This window comes from Pyrus communis, chromosome 7 (genome assembly GCF_041283825.1).
Source record: "Pyrus communis isolate YQ-2024b chromosome 7, ASM4128382v1, whole genome shotgun sequence".
NCBI lineage: Eukaryota > Viridiplantae > Streptophyta > Magnoliopsida > Rosales > Rosaceae > Pyrus > Pyrus communis.
The window spans coordinates 19564032-19587135 of record NC_142571.1 but is presented as its reverse complement, the minus strand read 5'-3'; the positions used below and the strand labels follow the sequence as shown (position 1 = coordinate 19587135).

General features: G+C 36.5%; 2 protein-coding genes across 2 annotated transcripts; one reads left to right on the top strand and one right to left on the bottom strand.

Moving 5' to 3' along the window:
* Nucleotides 1-8998: 8998 nt before the first annotated feature.
* LOC137734337 (uncharacterized) lies at nucleotides 8999-10129 on the bottom strand. Its single transcript, XM_068473620.2, has one exon. The coding sequence runs from the start codon at nucleotides 10001-10003 to the stop codon at nucleotides 9107-9109; it is 897 nt and encodes a 298-aa protein (XP_068329721.2). The 5' UTR covers nucleotides 10004-10129; the 3' UTR covers nucleotides 8999-9106.
* An 8429-nt stretch (nucleotides 10130-18558) lies between these two features.
* LOC137734010 (protein CURVATURE THYLAKOID 1A, chloroplastic) lies at nucleotides 18559-21084 on the top strand. Its single transcript, XM_068473249.2, has 5 exons — nucleotides 18559-18789; nucleotides 19992-20089; nucleotides 20243-20350; nucleotides 20495-20566; nucleotides 20831-21084. Exons 1-5 carry the CDS (start codon nucleotides 18645-18647, stop codon nucleotides 20894-20896), a joined length of 489 nt encoding a protein of 162 aa, XP_068329350.2. The 5' UTR covers nucleotides 18559-18644; the 3' UTR covers nucleotides 20897-21084.
* Nucleotides 21085-23104: the final 2020 nt, after the last annotated feature.

Genomic DNA, 23104 nt, shown 5'->3' with positions numbered 1-23104 from the left:
CAAAACATTAGCTCACAATAGTCGAACTGAAAACCAGTACAAAAGTAGTTCACAAAAGAACTCAACAGGGTTGGTAACAAAATCCAACTTTTCTGTCAATTTAGAATATAATAAGAGAACAAGTAAAATACGACATATTGTTTACAAAATCAAGACCTCTTATTAAAACTTATGAACAAAATTTACTCTTAAAGTATCAGTCACTAACACTTCAAATTTTTAACACAAAAGGTCATCTCTTACTTCCACTGATCAACAGAGACAAAATTATATATAGATAAAGTATTATTACTCCCACTGATTAAGAGAGTAAAACAAAACTTTGTAAATGTCTACAAAATGAAACAAATACCTTTCAAAAACTCCCATTTGCAAAACATTAGTCATGGGATATAAAACATAAAATTTGTGAGCTCAACATCTTTATTCTAGATATTTGTAGGGAAGTGACACTTGTGACTGAAAAACTATACAAAATCATTTGGTCAGTTTTGTTCATCTAACATTTGACAGAAATAGAAAACTTTAACTAAATGTTTTCTAATGCATCAAAAGCATATAATTCTAGAATCATCTTTGGACAGAAACTAATTATATTAGGTTTGCATAGCTAAAACATAAAATACAAGGGTAAACGTATATAGCTTCAACACTTTTGAGCAGATGAAGTATATACCATCTTGTCAATTCCATGCTTCACTATACATTGATTTATAGTTGTACTGAATAAGAAAACACTTTTGAGCAGATTAATTATCCATCAATAAAATATAAATCACAAGTCCAATTTCTTGAACAACATACAAGAATTAATAAGCAAAACACTTTTGAGCAGAATATACTCATTAACCCTTCTTGAATTTCCTACACGTTTAGTTGCATATATAACAAATAAAATATAAACAAGTATGATAATGTCCGTTGTATCTACCAAAACTATGACCATTAAAAACATGCAAAATTGATGAGTGCGAAGCCCATAATACATTATTTCTCCCACTTGGGCAAACACTCAAAATTGCAAGATTAAACACTGGAGAAAGTGGTTTTCATATAACAAAATATAGGCTAGTTGAATCAATAAACGTAGTGTAAGCTCTACCAAAATTTCAGAATTAATCATAATTTAAATAAAACCAATTTACAATCTTTAATATGCTCAAAACACGAAAATTTCTTAAATAAATTTGTTGAGTCACAAAATAGTTGGTTTGGACATAATAAACCAATCTATATGTAGCAAAATTAGGCTTATATAAGGAACAATATCTCAACATTATTAATCGATCTACAAGTGACAAGTGATTAGATAAACCAATGGCTACAAAATTTATTTTAGTGTATGAGATAAGACTCACATATGTGTTAAAGATTAGGTCATAAATTAAAATGAAACCTAATAAGAGAATGCAAACTCAAAATTTATGTTTTAATTCTAAAACAAAGTCGATTAAAGTAAACACATAGATATCTCAACAACATCAATTTTTCAACAATAAATTTAATCCAATTTAGAACTTACAGAAAATTAAGGCAAAAGATTGGCAAATTTACCTACTCATTCTTGATTCTACAAGATTCGTCATGGAAGTCATCGAGTTGTGGAGGATCGAACAAACTCCAAATTGCATGATTGTTACACCTTTGGGCAGAAACTAATCATGCAAAGAAAATACCTGCATAGCTAGCCAAAACATAAAATACACAAAATACATATAAATTCAACAGCTTTGGCCAGATGAAAATATGTTAGAAGTACTTTATGATTTGCTATAATACTAATTTATAATTGGTGAGTGATTTCCTGAAATTCCCATTGGGACAAAAGTATTCACCTTATAAATTAGAATTCTGATTTTTCAAAATAATCTTTTCGAACAGTATTAAATAACCGTTTTGTTGGATATTCAATGATTCTCAAAAGATTAAATCAGACACAAGAGTATGTCGCTATTAAAATTGAACAATAGAGTTCTCGAAAGAGGAAGCATGATTATTCAGTTATTCGTTGGAGACCAAAATGATCAATTAGTAAACTGATATCACTTTTCAATTTTTGTCTCAAAAGACAATGATCATCATAATCATAATTGATGACCAAAATATTGGTTTGCGCAAAACAAACCAATACATTCTTTTCAACCAAATTTAATCAATGTTGCTTAATAGAAATCATTAGTATTGAGAATTTGCACAAGATAAGAACAAATAGGATCAATTAAACATGTCAAATAGTTGATACCATTAGATGTGCACAAATCACTGAAAACAATATTTCAGAACATATGTAGTTTTCGAAATTCAAAAAACTTAGCAATACTACTTTAGTTTGCAAATTCACTCAAAATCAATTCTCGTTAGATTGCCATGAAAATTTTTAGGTATGCACTAGACATATATGGCTACTATTTCACAAAATTTCATGATTTTTAAAACTTTTAAGCGAGCCAAAATATGAATTCGAAAAGAGAGGTGCAGCAAATGCAGAAAATGTTCAGTACAGACCTGAGATTACAAATTCACCAAATATTCATTGTTCATCCGATATGCATGAAAATTTTCAGACATAAGGTAAACATACAAATCTGTTAATTCCCAAAATTTCATAATTTTTGAGAGATTAAAAGTGTACTAAAAGAAAATTAGAAATGGGATGTGCTGCAGAAACGCCAAAAATTCTGCAGTACATACCGGAGACTAAATAATTCACCAAAAATTCAATTTGTCTCCAATATGCATGAGAATCTCCAGAAATGAATTAGACATATACATTTATTGTCACCAAAAGTTCCATAATTTTTGCAATCTTAAAAGTGGGCTAAGAATAAAATCGAAATGGAATGTGCTGCAGTACAGTCTCGAGATTAAAAATTCACTAATGATTTATTTTCAAACCAATGCCCGTGAGAATTTTCAGATTTGAAATAAATATCTCAATGTATATCATACTAAAATTTCATGAATTTATCAATTACATAAATATATTAAAATAATATTACAAACACACTATTCTACAGAAGTCTGCAGAATTCCAGCAACATGGTATCACACTTCAAATTTTACCATAAATCCATTTCTTGTCCAAAAGATGTGAAAATTTTTGCATGTATAGAATTCATTATATAACATGACATGACATAATTTCATCAAAATTCGAGTTAGGAAAATTTATCAAATTATTGTTCTAGAGCTGTCAGATAAATATGCATTGATGAGAATTTGGCTAAACAATGACCACTCACTATATGTTTGCTACACAAAATGCAAATAGGTAACAAAAATTTCATTCTTTTGATGATTACAACAAGCAAGGCATCCCTTTTCACCATAAAAGAAAAAGATTTAGTCATTTAGACAACTTCGCTTAAATTCTACATCAGCAAAATATCCAAATTTGTTAACCATACGGAATTTCAATGCAAAAGCCACACTACCATCCTTTAATTCATCATTCCAAAAAATTATGGACCGGACTACAATGTTAAATCATGCAATAAATAAGCCAATGTAGTTAAAATATAAGTTTATATAGGCAAAAAATCTCAACACTACCCGTGCAATTCTTCTCTTCAATACAAGGGTAATAGATTCATGAATATGAAAATCCCAAAAAACATGTGAACAAGATACATATAACTCAAGCTTCTCAAGATTGAGAGATTTGGGACTTGAAAAGTTTTCTAAACCTTCTAAATTTCTGTAAAATTAGTTCATACATTCAACTAAGATATGAACTTGTGTGCCTACATACGACACATTTGTGCCATGGTATCTAAATCCAAATTTTAAAGTATGAAATCATATACCATGGCTCAACCAGGAAACTAGTATCCATAAGGTTAATTTCCATCACCTCAAAATAATATCACAAGATTGTAATAGAGAACTTACCAAATTTAAATTTAAAAATTTAAAACATAAGCAGAAGCATGAACTCTTAACTTAATCGATTTAGTTGGAACCAAAAGCTTAATTTCAATTCAACCAAATGAGATGGAGATTAAATTGCGAAGAACAATTTCATACCTTTCCGGAGAGAATTTGTAATGAAAAATGCCGAATAGAGCCAAAAGCCGCCGGAAAAATATTTGCGTCTCAAGCTTATGTTAATCAGTTGAACCTCTAACCAAGAACCATTGAGCAAACACTCACATGGTTCATCCAAAATAAAATCAATCATCAATTTATCTGTCAAGTCGTTTAGTGATAGATAAATGATATTGATTCCTAAAGTTTTACTTAATTTGTTGAAGTCTGGTACTCCTTCTACTTGATGCCATTCTGCAAGCATTTCAGTTTTGATGCGTGCGAAATATGCAGCAAGTTTACAACAAACTCATTCAGGATTGCGGAAGCATTTAACCAGGATCATTCAAGTGTTTTCACTACTCTGAATGTATGTACTTCTCTGCATAAATGTAACAAACACAACTCGAAGAATACCATGTAATTATTCATCATGCAATTGATTTTAAAAGAAATTGCAGATGAATTGGTCAGAGTATAGCGGAAGCATTAATTTAACCAGAATCAAATATATATACCTCAGTTCCTTTAGTAAAAATAAAGAACCCTAGCCACGTTGGGTGGCTCTGATACCACATGTAAGAATTACATAAGAATTAAGCTAACAATATCACCAACGCAGTGTTAGGATTACCAACATGAAAAAACAGATCAGTAACAACCAAATCATAGCATCACATTAGTCGCAAGGATGACTTACCTGATGGAGTCGCCATTGAATGAATAACAGAAGTAGTCTTCTACTTCCAATACCTCTTTATGAATTCTACTAGCGAAATAGGTTTGTAGTTTTGTGAGATTTCAACGGTATGGAAGCAGGGACTGCTTCTTGGTTATATAGCTAGCTTTTCAACCAATTCCACCCTATTAACGGAAAGGATATCCACCCTAATCTTTTCTAATCAATTAGAGTCCCATCATGACTCTTATACCTTGTATTCTCTTAATAAAAGGGCCATAAATTGATTGCAAGTAATTAGGACTCCAATATGTTTATTCCTTTAAGGCTCCAAGAATCATAAAAGATTTCATTAACTTGATTACCAAGTCAACTACTCTCTCAAAGATTCTCGGCATAATTCATTGTCATTCACAAATGGTTTTACAGCTCCAAGATATCAAATTAGGGCCATGAAAAATCAAGAATCCCGATCTGGTGCTGGTTGTGTTCGGACAACCAGCCCAACCAAAATTGGAATAACCATGAAGGAGAGGAGAGATAGACGACCGTCGAAAGGAAATCCCATGTTCAATGGAACCATTGACATACTTCAGAATACGCTTAGCAAAAATAAGATGGTATGAGCAGGACGAGACATGAACTGAGAAATATGATTCATTGCATAGGCAATGTCCGGTCGAGTTAAAGTGAGATATTGTAGGGAGCTTGATAAGTGACGAAAGTCAGATGGACCAGAGAACAAGGTATCATCTTGATTGGACAGCTAAGCATGAAAGGTTACGAGGGTGTTACATAGCTTTCAATCACCCATATTTGTCTGTTTAAGTAAATCAAGAGTATATTTAGTCTGAGAAAGATGAAGGCCATCTGAAGCAGGACCAACCTCAAGACCCGGAAAATAGCGAAGATGACCGAGGTCTTCCAAAGGGCCACATAATTATTCCCAATTAATACAATATCATCCACTTAAAGTAATAAGATAAGATGAGTTTCACCATGATGGAATGTGAACAATGAGGGATCGGCTAGGCTTTGCACAAAGCCATGACGGAGAAGAAAAGTGTTGAACTGTTGAAACCAAGCTCAGGAAGCTTGTTTGAGACCATATAATGCCTTATGTAACTTACAGACATGGTGAGGGCGCTGAGGATTGACGAAGTCAGGTGGTTGGAGTATAAAGACATCTTCCTGTAAATACCCACGGAGGAAGCCATTTTTTACATCAAGCTGATAAATGGACCATCCATGAGTGATTGCTAAACTGAGAACAAGGTGAATAGTGGTAGGCTTAACAACCGGATTGAGTGTCTCATCATAATCAAACCCATATTGTTGATGAAAACCTTTAGCAAACAAGCAAGCCTTATAATGCTCAATAGAACCATCTGTATTATGCTTAATCTAAAAAACTCATTTGCAACCAACTAAATTTTGAGTGGGATGAGATGGAACAAGAAACAATGTACCATTTTTAAGAAAAGCAGTGAGGGCATGAGGAAGATGATAATGAACTGTGCCATCGGTGTATTGTTTGGGTGCGGAATGACTAGTACGGGATCGATCTGCATGGGATGAGGAGACTGAGGTAAGGCTGGATGAGACTGCACAGACACGGACCACAATGGTTGGATCGGTGAAGACGACCCATTAGAAGAAGCAGGACAAGCAGGTTGTATGGCAGGGGCTTGAGAGACATTAGAGATAACAGACCCAGATGGAGGCACGTTAGCTAGGAACGAGCTGGGTTATAAGAGCACGTGAGGGTGGTTTTCATGATGGGCTACAAAACCTAGAGCGGTGGACTGCAGTGTGGGTCCAAGAGCAAAAGACGTGGCAGAATGGGTTGGGCCCAGGTGAGCAAGAGCTGCAGGAAGAGAATGAGACAATATGGGCTGTCGTGCAAGGGCCTGCTGAGATAAGGCCTGACTTGGTTCCAGAAGAGGAGGCATAGCAGTGCGACCCAGAGGAAAATCAATTTCGTCATAGGTAAGATAATGAGATATATGAATCTGATTGGTCTGTGGATCGAGACACCTATAACCTTTAAACTGCAAGTTGTAACCTACAAAAACATATTGTTTGGCACAAGATTCCAATTTGTTAGTAGTATAAGCCCTTAGGTGTGGGTAACATGGACAACCAAATGTACGGAGAGAGGACATATTCGGGTGACGACCAAAAAGACCGACATAAGGACTAGACTAACCAATGACAACAGACAGGAGAAGATTAATGATAAATGTGGCAATGAAGGTAGTTTCCACCCAGAGGGAGGACAAGGCATGATCAATACTTAAGAATGGGTGAGTGACGGTGGAAATATGACACTGTTTTCGTTCAACTAGACCATTTTGTTCGAGGGTGTGAAGGAAAACACGATGCATAAGTCATGTTTTATGATAAAAGGTTTTGAAGGAATGATTTATGTATTCCTAGCATCAAATTACTTTTCTAAATATCCTGTCACTCAGTACTATGGTCTGGTGGTGTTCCTTTTCACTTGGAAGTGAGAGGTCTTGGATTCGAATCTCGTGGATAGCGAATTCAATACCAAATTAGACTGCCCATTGTGTGGCTTAGCCGAACTCCCCTCCCCTTAGTGTAAAAATATCGATGTACTCAAAAAAAAAAATTCTAATGGTGGCCAATCATCAAGACAATTAGATAGTTTAAACCGGTGATTAATAATTCAAAACTTGCATGCATAATATCATAAGCAAATTGAAAAGAAACTACATATTCTTGCTAAGAAACATAATTAGTTACTAACAATCATAGAATAAAATGTTATTAAAAACATGAATAGAAAATATCTTGAAAATAAACTTGAGTCATCAAAAGGTCTCCAAGCCTAGCAAATTATTGATGCTTTCTCCCCTCTCAACCCTAATGGCTAATACGCCTTATTGATACTATTGCAAAATAAAATCCTTACTAGAAAAAATCTTCTAAAAACTGGGAAACATAATAGAATAAGATAATTAGGAAATAAAAGGTTTTCTATTTAAATTGAAATTCGAACTTCTCGGAAAATCAGACTTTTGACTGATCAAATCAACTCCAATTTGGTCCCAAAATGTCTCTTTTAAAAGCTTGAGGCATCCCCTACAAATCCTCAGAAGAATCTTCCTCCAAATATGCCATCTTCATCTTCAAAATGTCCAAAACATTTAGAAATGTCAATCTGGGAAAGCTGCACATTGGGCCTTTATTTCATCGCCACAGTCAAACGACTTGGTAGAAAAATCTGAAACTTTGATAAAATTATCTAAAAAAGACTTACGAACATCCTCCAATTGAAATCACTCTAAAATTCATCTGTTTGATTATTTTTTTCTCCAGAGGAAATCGAATATCCTACATTGAAAATGTATAACAAAGTATCAAAATTCTACCAAAATAACCCATAAATTAATACTAAAATTAGGGTAAAGTACATGGTATAATATGGACTCATCAGCTCACTCCCCACCCATATAGTGTAGACAATATCGTTTCTTAAAAAAACAAAAAACAACTATAAAACCAAAATTGTCTTTTTTTTTTTTTCTATAATTTTTATATTATTATTATATATTTTTCCACGCTAATATAATTGATGAGAAAGAAAATGCAAACTTGAGCGCAAAAGGACGGACATATTGCCATACGCAACTAAACCTAACCCACATCTGCATCGTATCTCCTACATACCTAAACAATGAACATGTGCCTATTCACTGGCACATGCATGGAAATCTAATGTAAAGAAAGTATAATTAAGGTGCCGACCCAGCGTTTTGTGGGTTGACAATGAGGTTATTCTTGAAAACGCCGTCTGGAATCTTGGTTTTTGGATTCACTATTCACTGATCATGAATACAATAGGCCATAAAGCTATATGCTAAACCAGGTCATTTTCTCATTAAACAACGAAAATTATTCGATGGTGGTTGATTGGGTTGGTGGTTTATATGGAATGTAGCTCTTTTACAATTTCAAAGACTGCAAACTACAAATTATATTCTGCCTTTAAATTTGGCTTCTACATTTTATCTGATGAATGTTATAGGTACAAAAGCCAGGTGCCGTCCCTTCTCTGAAACCCAGCCAAGTAATTAAGCATACATGCGTGAAATTTTTGGACTCAATTGAACTTAAAAAAGTACTTACCAAATTTTGCAGAAGCCCATATATATTTGGGAGCGAAGTAAACCATGGCGCCTCTCACTTGTTAGTCATGTGATAAGAGAAATAAGAATAGAGATGCAACAGCCACATTGGTACGACCTTACAAACTTGGAAATAATGTTTCTGTCATCGTTCTAAAGTTCATAAATTAATTTAACTTCGCTATTACAAATTTGTATGGAAAGGAAAGAAGCACACAAAGGAAAAGAAGTAAAAATAAAACTTGGGTCAAGGAACATATTCATGTTCAAGGTAGGGTTGAGTTCTAGTCATGGATGCAGAAGGCATTTTACTTCTCCCAACCCAAAATGTATCAAACGCCACATCTTTTTCGGACTGCTTCTCCATAGATTTAAGTTTCCTCCTCGTCAGTAACTTGAATGTGACTATCATTACCAACCCTAAAAATGCTAACCCAAACACAATTCCAACCACAAACCATTTCCGGTTCCTCTTTTTCTTCCCTGGCGCCGGTGCTGGTGTTGGCGGGGATGCAACAACAATGCTAAAATGCCCTATACCACGTGTAATGCACTCATTTTCACTAGTCATGTTCGTGATCTCAAAGGTCCCCCAATCACCAAATTGGACACATTTTCGTGTCATATTTTCCCCTTGCGCAGCATCAATGTGAGGAAACCGGATTGTGATGGGGTCACCGTCGGCAGTGAACGTGAGCTTCTGGTTGCCAATTACAGTTCCACTTGGAGAATCATAAGCCATGAATCCAACAACAGGAGCAACCAATGTGTAATTTGATACTTTGTAGTAAAGTGAAGACCAATTGCCTAAATTTTCAAACACTATAGCTAACCTTCTGCCAGAAGGCATTGGTATAACCTTTGGTGGGATATAAAATGAACTGAAATTTGCACCTCTACTCCAAAACTTTGCACTAAGGATCCTAACAAATGAAGCTTCCATGCCAGAAAAATTAGCCGGGAGAGAAATATTGTACAGCGTGCCAGTGTGCAGGTTCCTTAGGCTTGCATTTGCATAATCATGGAGAAAATTTGTCAAGGACAAGGGATCATAGCCATTGGAGGCTTGCATGAATGACGGTGATGGCGATAACAGAGAAAATAAGATCATCAGCCAGATTATGTACCAGTTGAAGAACTCCATCAATCAATGCAACCCTGGAAGTCTCCTTGTGATTTTGTTGTTAAATTCTTCTTGGATTGAAATCGCATATATCCATCTGTATTCCACATCCATGAAAGCTCCTATTATACAAAGCTTCCACAATTCATAAACAAATAAAGAATCTATAAAAACTCCACAATTTAAAAGGCAATAAACAATTTGCACGGTGAAATGAAAGAGGTCTTAGGTGTCTGCAGAATATGCCCAAGAAATGAAGAGATATGTAATCTTGACTTAGGTTTTGAAAAGGTAAACCAAAATCACATCACCAAATGAATATTCTGCAAAATGATAGCCTGCTGTATGAGTCTGAATTCTCCAAAAACATACTCGTTTCGTCGCGATGTTTTTGGAGTTTTTCCTAGGAAATAGAGGGCAGGCGTTGGGGATGTATTGGAGAGGTTGATGGAGGAGAAATGGGGGAGAGGAACATATGGGATTTGGAAGAGTTCTGGTTGTTGTTTGTGGAATGTATTCTATGCATATGGAAAGTCCATGCTAGTTGGGCACCAAATAAGAAGGTGTCCAATGGATGAGTTGTTTAAGATGTTATTTTAATTGTTGATCATAAAAAAAGATGTTATGTTACTATTACAATTGTCAATTTTTGTTTTTAGTTTTTGTTTCTTATAAATTCCTAGTTGGTTGAATTAGTTGATGAAGGAAAGAGAGGGAGTGGCTTGGTTGCTTGTGCTAGCAAATGCTTTGGAGGGTTATAGTTCCACAATACAAGACAGAAACTCTGGACCTTCTAAAGTCTACAGTTGAGCATTATTTTAGGCAACTGATTTGTGACCCTCTTGGCACAAAGAAACTCAAAAAAGAAAAAATAAAGATAAAAAAGGGAAAAGAATAAAAGGAAGGGCAAGCAAAGCAGAAGAATTTACTTATTACAGGGTTACATACATCACTTTTTATGTGAGAAATGAGACAAAAACACAAAAATATACAATAAATCACTTGTGACATATAAGTCCTCGTACAAAAATATACATTTTAGTTATGCATTGAGAAACAAAAATGTAGTCCCTTGATTTCATGTTTCATAGTGCATACAGCTGCATATTTCTTTCTTTTCTCTCTCTCTCTCTTTTTCTTCTCAAGACTTATTATAATTTTATGTAAAGAGATTTAGCATAGTTTAATACAACTATAGAAGGGAAGCTGCCCATGATTTGAGTTGGCCTTTGTAGTGGTTTGTTTCAAATGTCATATCCCATACTTAAAATTAAGAAATAGGTAAAGATTCCAATATCCAACCACAACAATGAATAAATAAATAGGGCAATAATAAAGATTTAATCTGTGGAAAATTTACTAAATTGCAATTTTTTTATAGAATAAAGTTGTCGCTCCATTTCATATTTAATCAAGCATGTTGGTCAGTGGTCAAAAGGTCCATTTCCATTTCCAATTTTATCGCCAAAAGAATTGGCTTAGTCAACTGTTTAATAACAACATCAAAGGGAGGGAAGGTCAAGAGGTAATTGTTAAAAGTGTTTTAAAAATGGGCCTAGTCGGCACTTAGGTATTTGATAGTGAGAGTCTGTGATGATTTTGTACAAATTATTTTTATACTAAAATTCAAACTCGGGTGTATTGTTTACGGACAATAAAGTTGTAAAAATAGTTACTAAAATCGGAAGGACTAGACGGCAACTTAGACGATCCAGGAGGTCTAGACGGCCGCTAGGCAGTCTAGTTGACACACTAGGCGGTTTCAAGTTTTTTTTCATTAACTAATTAAGTTTTTTTCTAATTAAATAATAAATGATTACTAAATCAAAATAAGGAGGCTTTTGAATTAGAATAAGTAGTTGTGGAAACTCTTCCTTATATTTGTAATTTGTTAATTTGCTAACTTAGCTTATTGGCTTTTGGCTTTTAAATTGTATATTTACTAAGCTCATTGGCTTTTATTCCATTTTTTTTTTTATCTTTGTTTATTCCCAATACAAGTATTTTTTTTTTTTGAAGTATAATAGGCACTGTCACTCAGTATCTCTCTAGTGTAAAATATATCATTATACTAAAAAAAAGTATAAATAGACACTTATTTATATTATATATTCATGTAAATTGGCTGAGATGCTAGACATCAACATACTACCCGACTAGTGCCTAGCGTCTTTTAGAATCACGCTTGTTAATTAGAAATCATCGGTGCATTAAAATTAGATTTGAGCAATTGTTGTACCACCTTCCTAATTTCTGTCATAACTAAGTACCATTTGAGTTAAGAGTTCTAGGCTAACCAATGATCCAAATTTGTGTTTTTCATTTATATTAACAAACCTCAACACATGAAATTAGCTTGTAGTCTTGCAGAAAAACTGCTCACTGCATGTGTTCAAAAAAAAAAAAAAAACTGCTCACTGCCAGCACGACAGTCTTTTTCATTATATTTCTTTAATAAGGTCACTAATCATAACTGGGGCGTCCTTGATTACGATTTAAAATTGTTGCTTCTCTTGTTAAGACATATTTTTGAGGTGTGTAAATGACTCAATTGGGGTTCGACAAACCAAAAAAAAAACAAAAACAAAAACAGACTCAATTGGGCCTATGTAGTGGTTCATTAACAGCCCAAGCCTCTCAAAGAAGCCCATATACTTTCTTGAATTGGGTTGGTTTTATAGAAACAATAACCTAAACAATCATTTGGAACAAGTAGTTGACACTTCAAACCTTGCGCGTTACTCTTTTTTCTCACACATGTATTCAACGTTCACCTCCGTTGTGTACATGGTTTGTGCAAGACCAGGCAGATAGTATATTGACAACGTTAACCTAACTATATTCATAATATATAAATAATGTCTCGTCATTATACTGTCATATGGTGGACGCACAACCTAGGTGCCTAAGTGAGGATTTCCAAATTCTCTAATACTCAGTATTTGATTCGAACACAATAGGTAACTAGATTATTATAGCTAGATTGAATACTAGTTAAATTTTTTAGGGGTGAACTATTATGATTAAATTGAATAATATCATGATAATCTTGCGTAGAAACATAGGACAACTTAACCATACTTACCGATTAGTTATTAGTTTAGTAATATTATTCAACGTTTTATTGTTAGAGAGAGTTCAAGTATGAACTCACTGCCCTTCAACTTAAAAAAGATTATATAAAATAATTAAACATGACCTAGCATTTTTAGTTTTGGGATTCTCTTTTAAGTGTGTGTCTTGGGAAATCCGAAACACCTTTTATCTAAATTACAGTTTACACCTTCAAGTTTGGGTACCTCAAATTTAAAACATTACAATGTTATACATAAACTTACAAATTTATTGTAATGTCATACATTATAGTTCAAATGCATGATCTAATGGGTTCATGAGTACTCATGGTCGAGGTAGCCGAAATCCAGGTGGCTCACATATCAAGCTCCTTTAAATTTGACTTACATATTATCTCAGTCTTAGAGTTGTTAGCTCAACAACATATCTAATTGCGTAATAAGAGAGACATAATAAGGCACCTATAGCACATGTATAGTCTGATGTATTTTACTTTCTAGTTTGTTACAGCTGTCCATGTAACTAATCCTAGATTAGTTAGTTAATCAGGTTTAATTAGTTACTAAGCTATTTTCTCACATGTCTATATAAACTGATTGTAATTTCTTATTCATTAAGAAATGAGAAATCCAAGAGTCATTTCTTATATGGTATCACTCGCCTCTCTGCTCACGCACCGATCCTAGCTTCCTCTGCAATCTTTGCCTTCTCCTCCCAAATCTTATCTTTCTTTGCACAATCTTGATTGACCATGGCGTCTTCTACTTCTTCGCCTGCAAATCCAGAAGTTCTTGCTCAGAATCCCTCTCCTCTTTCATCCAATCCCACTCCGATAAACCCTAATTCTTTGATTTCTTCAATTTCCATCCAAAACATCAGTTGTATGGTTCCTACAAAGCTTAAGAAGGACAATTATCTCGTCTGGAAGGCTCTTTTTGCTCCAATTTTCCGGCGTTACAAGCTTACAGGTATCATCGATGGCTCGGAGACTTGTCCACCGCCTTTTCTTCTCAATCAATCTGGTACAAGTACTGCAGTTCCTAACCCTGATTTCGAGATCTGGTTTGAAAAGGATCAAAATATCCTCATCTGGCTGAACTCCACTCTCTCTGAAGATCTTATTCCATTCACTGTTGGCGTCACCTCGTCTCGCGAATTATGGCAGATTCTGGAACAACGTTTTGGCGGAGTCTCGGCGGCGCACATTCACCAGCTCCGATCGCGTCTTCATGCGGTTCAGAAAGGAGATTTGTCAATTTCTGATTATCTGCAACGTATCAAAAGCATCTCTGATGCTCTTATGGCTGCCGGTGCACCAGTGTCGGAACCAGATCTCATCGCTGTTACCCTAAATGGACTCTCTGATGATTACGAATCTTTCATTGATTCGATTCTGCTTCGAATTTCATCTACTTCCTTAGATGAACTTCATGGATTACTTCTGAACAAAGAGCTTTTCATGCATCGCAAGAAGAAAGCTCCGTCCTCGTCTCTCACTGAACCATTTCAAGCCTTTGCTGCTCACACTTCATCTCTCCAGCAAGGTCTTTTACCTACGCCTCCTCCCTCACAGGCATATGCTCCTCAACATTCCACATATAGCAATCGCAGTAATTTCCAGCGCAATAATCGTGGTCGAAGCAATTTTCAGAAAAACAATCGAGGCCGTGGCCACTATCGTGGCAATTATCCCAACTCTGGCCCTGGCAATGGTTCTTTTTATCATACTACTGGTAATTTCAATCGCAACTCTGGTGGATTCAATCGTTCTTCTGGCCATCGCTCTCCCTGTCAAATATGCAATTCTTCAGATCATGAGGCTCTTGACTGCTATGCTCGGATGAATCATGCCTTTGCTGGAAAGATTCCCCCTGCCAAGCTTGCTGCTATGTGTGCCACTACTGCTTCTTCTTCTCAGCCTACCTGGCTTCTGGACTCTGGTGCTACTGCGCATGTCACCAATGATATCTCTGCAATATCTTCTCCCATTCCGTATTCTGGTGAAGACAAGGTTTATGCTGGTGATGGCCAAGGTATGCCAATTCACCATACAGGTTCTTCTATTCTCTAAACACCACATGCTGCTTTTCGGTTACATAATGTTCTTCATGTGCCACTGATGAAGTTCAATTTGCTCTCTGCATATCAATTTCTTCGAGACAATTATTGCTCTTTAACCCTTGATTCTGATGGTTCTGTCATCAAGGACCGTTCCACTGGGAAGATGCTTTTTCGCGGCCCAGTTAGGGATGGCTTCTATCCTCTGCAAGGCCAGCCTTTTCAAGCTTCTTATTCTGCACTTGTTAGCACTCAAGCTTCGTTACAACAATGGCACAAACGCCTTGGTCATCCTTCCACAGCTATTTTCAGAAGGATCTTACGTACTAATAAGCTTGTTCCTCATACTTCAGCTTCTGTTCAGTTTTTTTGTGCAGACTGTGCAATTGGTAAACATCACAAGCTCCCATTTTCTTCTAGTACTACTACTGTCTCAGATAGGTTGCACTTAATTCATGGTGATGTCTGGGGTCCCTGTCCAGTTTCATCTGTTAGTGGCTATCAGTACTATGTTCTCTTTGTGGATGAGTATAGCAAATACAGTTGGCTGTTTCCTTTAAAACGCAAGTCCGAAGTCTTCTCTACTTTTGTAATGTTCAAAGCTTATGTTGAAAACTTACTTGGAAATAAAATCAAGATCTTTCGCACAGACTCAGGGGGTGAGTTCACTGGTTCTGCTTTCTCTTCTTTCTTGCTTCAACATGGTATTTCTCATCAATTTAGTTGTCCACACACTCCTGAGCAAAATGGGTGTGTGGAACGCAAGCATCGACATCTTACTGAGACTGCACGGACACTTCTTGTTGCTTCTAAAGTTCCTCACCAGTTTTGGGTCGAAGCCTTTTCTACTGCCCTGTATCTTATAAATCGCATGCCTATTTCTGGCTCTTCTCAGTCTCCATGGGAACTTCTTTTTAACAAGCCTCCTGATTATTCCAAGTTAAAAGTGTTTGGTTGCTGCTGCTACCCTTGGCTCAAGCCCTATCTGCAATCCAAATTGGATGGAAAAAGCAAGCCTTGTGTGTTTCTTGGTTATAGCCTGCAACACAAAGGATATCGGTGTCTCGATGTATCTTCTGCCCGTGTCTATATTTCCCGGCATGTTCTCTTCAATGAAGATCATTTTCCTTTTCATGATTCCTCTTTTCTTCACCATGGTTCTTCACAGAGTTCTTCCTCTGTCCCTCTCTCTCCGTCACCTGAGTTCTCCCTACCATTTTCTCAGTCCAGCCTCCCTGCCACCACATCTTCTTCACTATTATCTTCAGGCCCTCGAGACACCCATCCTCCGTCTACTGTCTCTTCTTCCTCATCTCCCGAGCCCTCTCCTGCTGCATCTCCCACAGTTTCAGTTCCAGCCAACACTCATCCCATGTTCACCAGATCTAAAGCTGGCATCTTCAAGCCTCGAGTGCTCGCAGCTACCAAACACCCTATTGATCCTAGTTCATTTGTGCCTACTACTTATTTGCAAGCCTCCAAGTATGATCACTGGCATAAAGCCATGCTTGAAGAATTTCAAGCCCTCCAATCCACCGGCACCTGGACTCTTGTCCCTTCCTCTCCCAATCAAAACTTGGTCGGCTGCAAATGGGTTTTCCGGATCAAACGGAAACCTGATGGTTCTATTGATCGATACAAAGCCCGTCTTGTTGCTAAGGGCTTCCATCAACAAGAGGGTATTGATTTCCAGGAAACTTTCAGTCCGGTTGCTAAACCGGTTACTATTCGCATTCTTCTTACACTGGCAGTGCAATATCATTGGTTTTTACACCAACTGGACATCAGCAATGCTTTTCTCCATGGCAATCTTCAAGAGGATGTGTTTATGCAGCAACCCCCCGGTTTCATTGATCCTTTACAACCTTCCTCTGTTTGTAAACTTCACAAATCCCTCTATGGCTTAAAGCAAGCCCCTCGGGCATGGTATGACAGGCTGTTTCAAGCTTTGATCTCTCTTGGTTTTACAAACTCAACCTCTGATTGCTCTCTGTTTGTGAAGCTTCATCCTTCCCCTGTCCTTGTTCTTGTCTATGTGGACGATATCCTCGTGACTGGTCCCAATACATCTCTGTGTCAACAGTTTATTCAGCAACTTCGTTCCTTATTTCCTGTTAAGGATTTGGGTCCCTTGCACTATTTTCTTGGCCTCGAAGTTCACAGATCTGCTCAGGGTATTTTTCTGTCTCAAAGCAAATATGCTTTAGATCTCTTAGTCAAGACCAACATGGCAGGTTGTAAGCCCTGTTCTACTCCTCTCGGATCTCAGAAGCTTGATCATGTTGGTGATCCTTTGGCTGATCCTAAAGACTACAGGTCTATCGTTGGGGCTTTACAGTATCTCACTTGGACACGCCCGGATCTTTCCTTTGCCGTGAATCAAGTCTGTCAATTCCTTCACTGTCCCCGCGATTCCCACTTTCAGGCAGTTAAACGGATCTTACGGTTCTTAAAAGGCACCTTTGATCAAGGCATGTGGTTTAAGAAGGGTCCCTTGCATCTTACTGCTTACTCTGATGCCGATTGGGCAGGTTGTGTGTTTGATCGCAGGTCCACCAGTGGATATTGTATATTTTTGGGTCGCAACTTGATTAGTTGGAGCGCCAAGAAGCAACATACAGTTGCTCGATCTTCTACAGAGGCCGAATATCGCTCCCTTGCCCACACAGCAGCTGAACTCACCTGGATATGTAAGATTTTCAGAGATGTTGCTCTTCCTCTCACTACTATTCCTACTCTTTGGTGTGACAATGTTTCTGCTATTTCTTTGGCCTCAAATCCTGTCTTTCATGCTCGTACCAAACACGTGGAAATTGATTATCATTACATTCGTGAACTTGTTCTTGCCAAGCTGCTTCAGGTGCACTATCTCAATCCTCAGTCCCAGCTTGCTGATATCCACACCAAATCTCTTTCTAAAGCTCGGTTTCAACTTCTTCGTTCCAAGCTTTGCCTCGGCCCTCCTCCGTTCAGCTTGAGGGGGTGTAATAAGGCACCTATAGCACATGTATAGTCTGATGTATTTTACTTTCTAGTTTGTTACAGCTGTCCATGTAACTAATCCTAGTTTAGTTAGTTAATCAGGTTTAATTAGTTACTAAGCTATTTTCTCACATGTATATATAAACTGATTGTAATTTCTTATTCATTAAGAAATGAGAAATCCAAGAGTCATTTCTTATAAGACAAACATATAGCTGCACACAACTTGTGTGGCATCCAAGAATCTCAAAATTTAGGATCTTCGCTCTTTCATAACATTAACCAGAAAAAGAGGCATTTCAAGCAAAAGAGAGTATTTTGTTTTGAGCTTTGACAAAAGGAGACCTCAAACGTGGATTTCAGATAGGGAACCGCCCAATCAAAAAGGTTTATTATGCCACGTGTCAAGCTCTCCAATGAGACTGCGGTACCCTACGAGGATAACGAACGAACCTACACCCAACACTTCGAGGGAAAATAAACAAATCGTTGCAAGCAACCGAAGCAATCAACAAAGTCAAGCAGCTGACGATACGACTCGATACTCATGGCAGCGACAGCCTCAACCATGGCGGCCACCGCCGTCTTCATCCCACGTTTCCCCACCAAACCCACCTGCTACTCCGCCTTACCTTACCTCCCTCCTCGCCTCTCCTCCTCCCCTTCTTCCTTCCCTCTTAAATCCTTCTCAGGTGAGCTACTTCTGAAGCTTGTATTTTTTAAGTTTATTTCTTAACCAACATGGTTTTTTTTTCACTTGCTCTTTTGGGTTGCTGAGGAAATGTGGGTGGGAGGGAAATTTGTTTGTGATTTTTATTTATTTTGAAATTTGTTATGTGGGTCTCAATGGAATTATCTGCTAGTATGTTCCCTGCTTTTAGTTGTTAATGTTTTGGAAATTGTAGTAATTCATGAAGGAAGAAATTTTATTCTGTTGTTTTTCTATATTTCTCCAGCTAATAGATGTAGAGGAAAGGTAAAATCTTGGTTCTGGTTGTTGAAGCAGAGGTTTTGAACCTTGCTGTTTCGATTTTTTCAAAGTAGGGTGTTGATTGAGACTAAGATAACTGTCCTGCATTCCTGTGCTGGTGCTTAAAGTTTTATTTGAGAGGCATTGATTAGGAGGAATCTGGTGGATATACTAGGTATGCAGAAGTTGCGAGAAGGAATGGATGTATCTTAGTTGGTTAAGTTGGATTATTGCGATAGTAACTTACTTTAGAATGGGGCTCCAAGATTCCGTCTTTAGTTTCATACGGAACTAGTCTCAATAGAATTTAAGGGTGGGAATGAGTGTCAGATGTTTTTGGTTTTTAACACGTATTTAGGTATCCAAGCATTTAGGCTTATAGCTGATTTGGTTCATTGACTGCATTCCAAGTAAATGAACTTAAAACCGCTATTTTTTGCTTCCAGGCTCCAATTCCACTTCAATACCTTTCATAGCTTTGATCAAATGGTAGGAGAAGGGAACCTTGGTGCTCAAACTGTGAAGTGGAAATAACGCCTTCGCAGCCAAGTTGACGCATGTCATGTTTATTTGATAGTTGTTGATATAGGTTGTGGGACTCAAGTATGCCGTTCTGTGAAAAGGCAACAGTCATATAGTAGAGTAGGAATTGACCGATCTCATATATTGCTCCAAACTTGCTGAAACTCTAGAGCACTTATGCGCAATCCAACACACGCAAACAAAGATGATATTTTTAAAAACCTTTGGAGTGAATTTTTGTCTTTTCGGTTTGGCAGAACATTTGAAAGATAAAAATAATTGATTAAGCTTAGAGCAAGTCATTGATATACTTAAGTTTTTCTATCACTTTTTCACTCTTTATATAAACTGTTAAGAATGTGTTAATTATAAGCTTAAGCAATGATTGTTTTTCTTTCAAAGGGTCCCGGAGGCTTTCTCTTCCGGTCAGAGCTTCATCTTCAGACGAGACATCCACATCCGTGGACACTGATGAACTTTTATCAGACTTGAAGGAGAAGGTAACAAGAGCTTTTTGTTCTCCTTTGTATTGAATCTTATGACAATCATTTTCTAAGTTTCTGCTACTTACAGCTATTTTGTTATGACTTTCCTTGATGAAGTGAATCCAATAGTTGGTTTAAAAATGATTGCCTTTATGTTCTCCTTACCAGTGGGATGCAGTTGAAAATAAGTCTACACTACTTCTATATGGAGGTGGGGCGATAGTCGCTGTGTGGTTGTCCTCAACAGTTGTTGGCGCCGTCAATTCAGTGCCACTTGTAAGTGATTTCTCTGGAAACCACATACCCCTAGCTTTTTCAAGTTTGAGTCCATTTGATTATGGGAAATGATGAATCTATTTTTCAACTTACAACTTTGTGCGTGTCATTGAATTAATTGAACTACTCTGAATTGGCCTTCAGCTTCCAAAGGTCCTGGAGTTGGTAGGGCTAGGATACACTGGATGGTTTGTCTACCGTTACCTACTCTTCAAGGTTAGTTTAAAACTCCCAACGGAAAGTTAACCTATTTCTGTTTTCTAAAAACAGGATGCATTCCTTTACAGGAAATAAGATCTGTTTTTCTTTTCATATTTGCCCCGTTATAGGATCTTGTACCCTGTTTTCTCTTGGTCATGTCATTCACGCAATTCCCCCGTCCATCCATCAATGATTTTAATGGTTATAACATATTTTCTTTCTGCATCTAAGCACTCGATAATTCTAACGAGTGCATTTTGTATTTGGTATCACCCTCAGTCAAGCAGAAAAGAACTAGCTACAGACATTGAAGCACTGAAGAAGAAGATTGCTGGAACTGAATAGATCCACATGACGCGGTGTCAAAAGTACATTTATCGTCGCCATCCTTTCGTTCTGATTCATGTATGTCCACTGTGAGAGGCATTTGTGTCCTGTAATCATAAATAGGTTTTTATTTGATTTATTGCTGTAGTCATGTTAATGTGCTCCCAGACTTCACCTTTGAAATGAGATTTGGCAATTTTATGTCAGTGGGTCTGTTGGAATTGGCTCTAGCACTTCTAGTTAGATTTTTACTTCTTTCAAAATTGTTGGTCATTACTTAAAAATTGTGAGCTTGTTTAAATTGAAAATCGATGTCATAAGAGGCTTCACTAAGAATGACTTGTTTGGAAGTGTTTTTGAAACGATTAAAAGCGTTTTTGATGAAAGTGCTTTCGGAACCAATCTTTGGTAATATTGCAAGTGAATTTTGGAAAAACACTTTTTCCAAAAGCGCTTTCAATCATTTTAAAGGAACTTCCAAACGAGATAACTGAAACACATCTCAACGAAAACGAGCATCTCATTTTGGTCAAAGAAATGGGTTGTCTTTCTTGAAATTTTTATTTGTATTTTTTTTTTAAATAAATGGGTTTTGTTAAACTGCCATGAATGAACCTTTTGTTTAACTGTGGATGTCTCCATATAATGATATTGGATTCATGCATGAAAAACATAAAGCCTGGGATGGTGGTGAGCCATACTAGCTCATCTATTTGCTTATACAACCATCTCAAGTAAATGTTCCAGAGATAACACAACCCAACAGAGAAATTGATGTAAGCTGTATCAAGGCCAGAGAGAATAGAGAAAAATAGTTAGAGTTATCTTTGTGCTCCTATTATTTTAGATAATTTAAAGAAATTACTGTTGATATCACGAGGACGTAGGCACACTTGTTTGAACCTTGTAAGTGCCTTATTTACTTTATATGCCACTATATATATATCATTTGTTTTGCAATATGTTATCAGTACAGTAAGCTCTCGTGTAATTGGAAGCACAACGTCATGAATCCAATGAAGCACTCTCTGCCTCTCACAACTCTCGGCTGAAATCTCACAGATAAGAAATCTTTATCTTCATATCTCAATATGACTAATTTTCTTAATTTTAAAAATAGCACAAACATAACTACAAGAATAGTGATTATTAAGAGCGGTGGATTAGAGGCGGATATAAAGATTTGTCCCTATTAATCTTTATTAGAGGCAGAAATATAGATTTGTCTCTATTGATTGATTGTAATAGAGGCGAAACAATAAATGTCCCTATTAGTGTTACTATTAGGGGCAGAAGTAAGTGCTTATTTGCCTCTATTTATTAATAGTAACACTATTTTTAGGTGCAATTTCAATATTCGCCACTCCTAACCATTAGGTGCAAAAATCCTCAATTTTTACCCCTATTTTTAATTAATAGATGCAAATGTATTGACCTCTACTTGTTCATAGTTTTGTAGTGCAAAAAGAATGACGAATAGTGGTGCAACGCCAACTTAAAAAGATAATGCAACATTCAATGATAAAGAAGAAAAGAAAGAATACAAGACTGTGAATCAAAGTGTCGGCAAAAGGCGGAAAGGGAGAGTTGGTACTTGTTTGACCAACTAGAAAGGAAGAAACAAAACTTGGGTAGTGATTTAGGGATTTGGATTCCATCCGGATTGTTTGGTGAGGATCTTAGGGCTCTTCATATTTTATATGTTCATCGTATATCGTGTGGTCAGAAATTATTTAAAATTTTGTATTTAAAATTAAACACAAAATTGTAACTAATGAAAGCTGGCCATACGATGTACAATAAACGGATAGGATGTGAGGATCCCCAGGATCCTTACAAGGAGAATTTGGAGAGGATCCTCAATCGTTGATTAAGGAGAAGAAAAAAGAGGAGACAATTTCCTACTCTTTGTCCTTGTTTTATTATATATATTAATTTTGTTATTAATGTGATTGATGCGGTATTATTGTTCATCCTATATTATATATATTATAAGGTGAAAGGTGTGATTTATCGCCCTTCCTATACTATAGATATATGGTGCAACATTGTCGCCCTTCTCATCATAACAGTCATTATTTTTAAGTTTTGATGATTATGTGAATGGTGCTGGATTAAATTCTTTGTCACAAATTTTATTATTTAAAGCAATTTATTTACAATGGGTGAAATTATATGTCGCCATGTGCAATGATTTATTTAGTGTACTACATTTTGTTATGATGG

Bases quoted from the DNA above. Each gene is read 5' to 3' on its own strand.
- LOC137734010 (XM_068473249.2), top strand. From the start codon at position 18,645: ATGGCAGCGACAGCCTCAACCATGGCGGCCACCGCCGTCTTCATCCCA. The intron at 18,790-19,991 runs GTGAGCTACTTC...TTTCTTTCAAAG, and splicing joins CCCTCTTAAATCCTTCTCAG to GGTCCCGGAGGCTTTCTCTT. The intron at 20,567-20,830 runs GTTAGTTTAAAA...TATCACCCTCAG, and splicing joins ACCGTTACCTACTCTTCAAG to TCAAGCAGAAAAGAACTAGC.
- LOC137734337 (XM_068473620.2), bottom strand. From the start codon at position 10,003: ATGGAGTTCTTCAACTGGTACATAATCTGGCTGATGATCTTATTTTCT.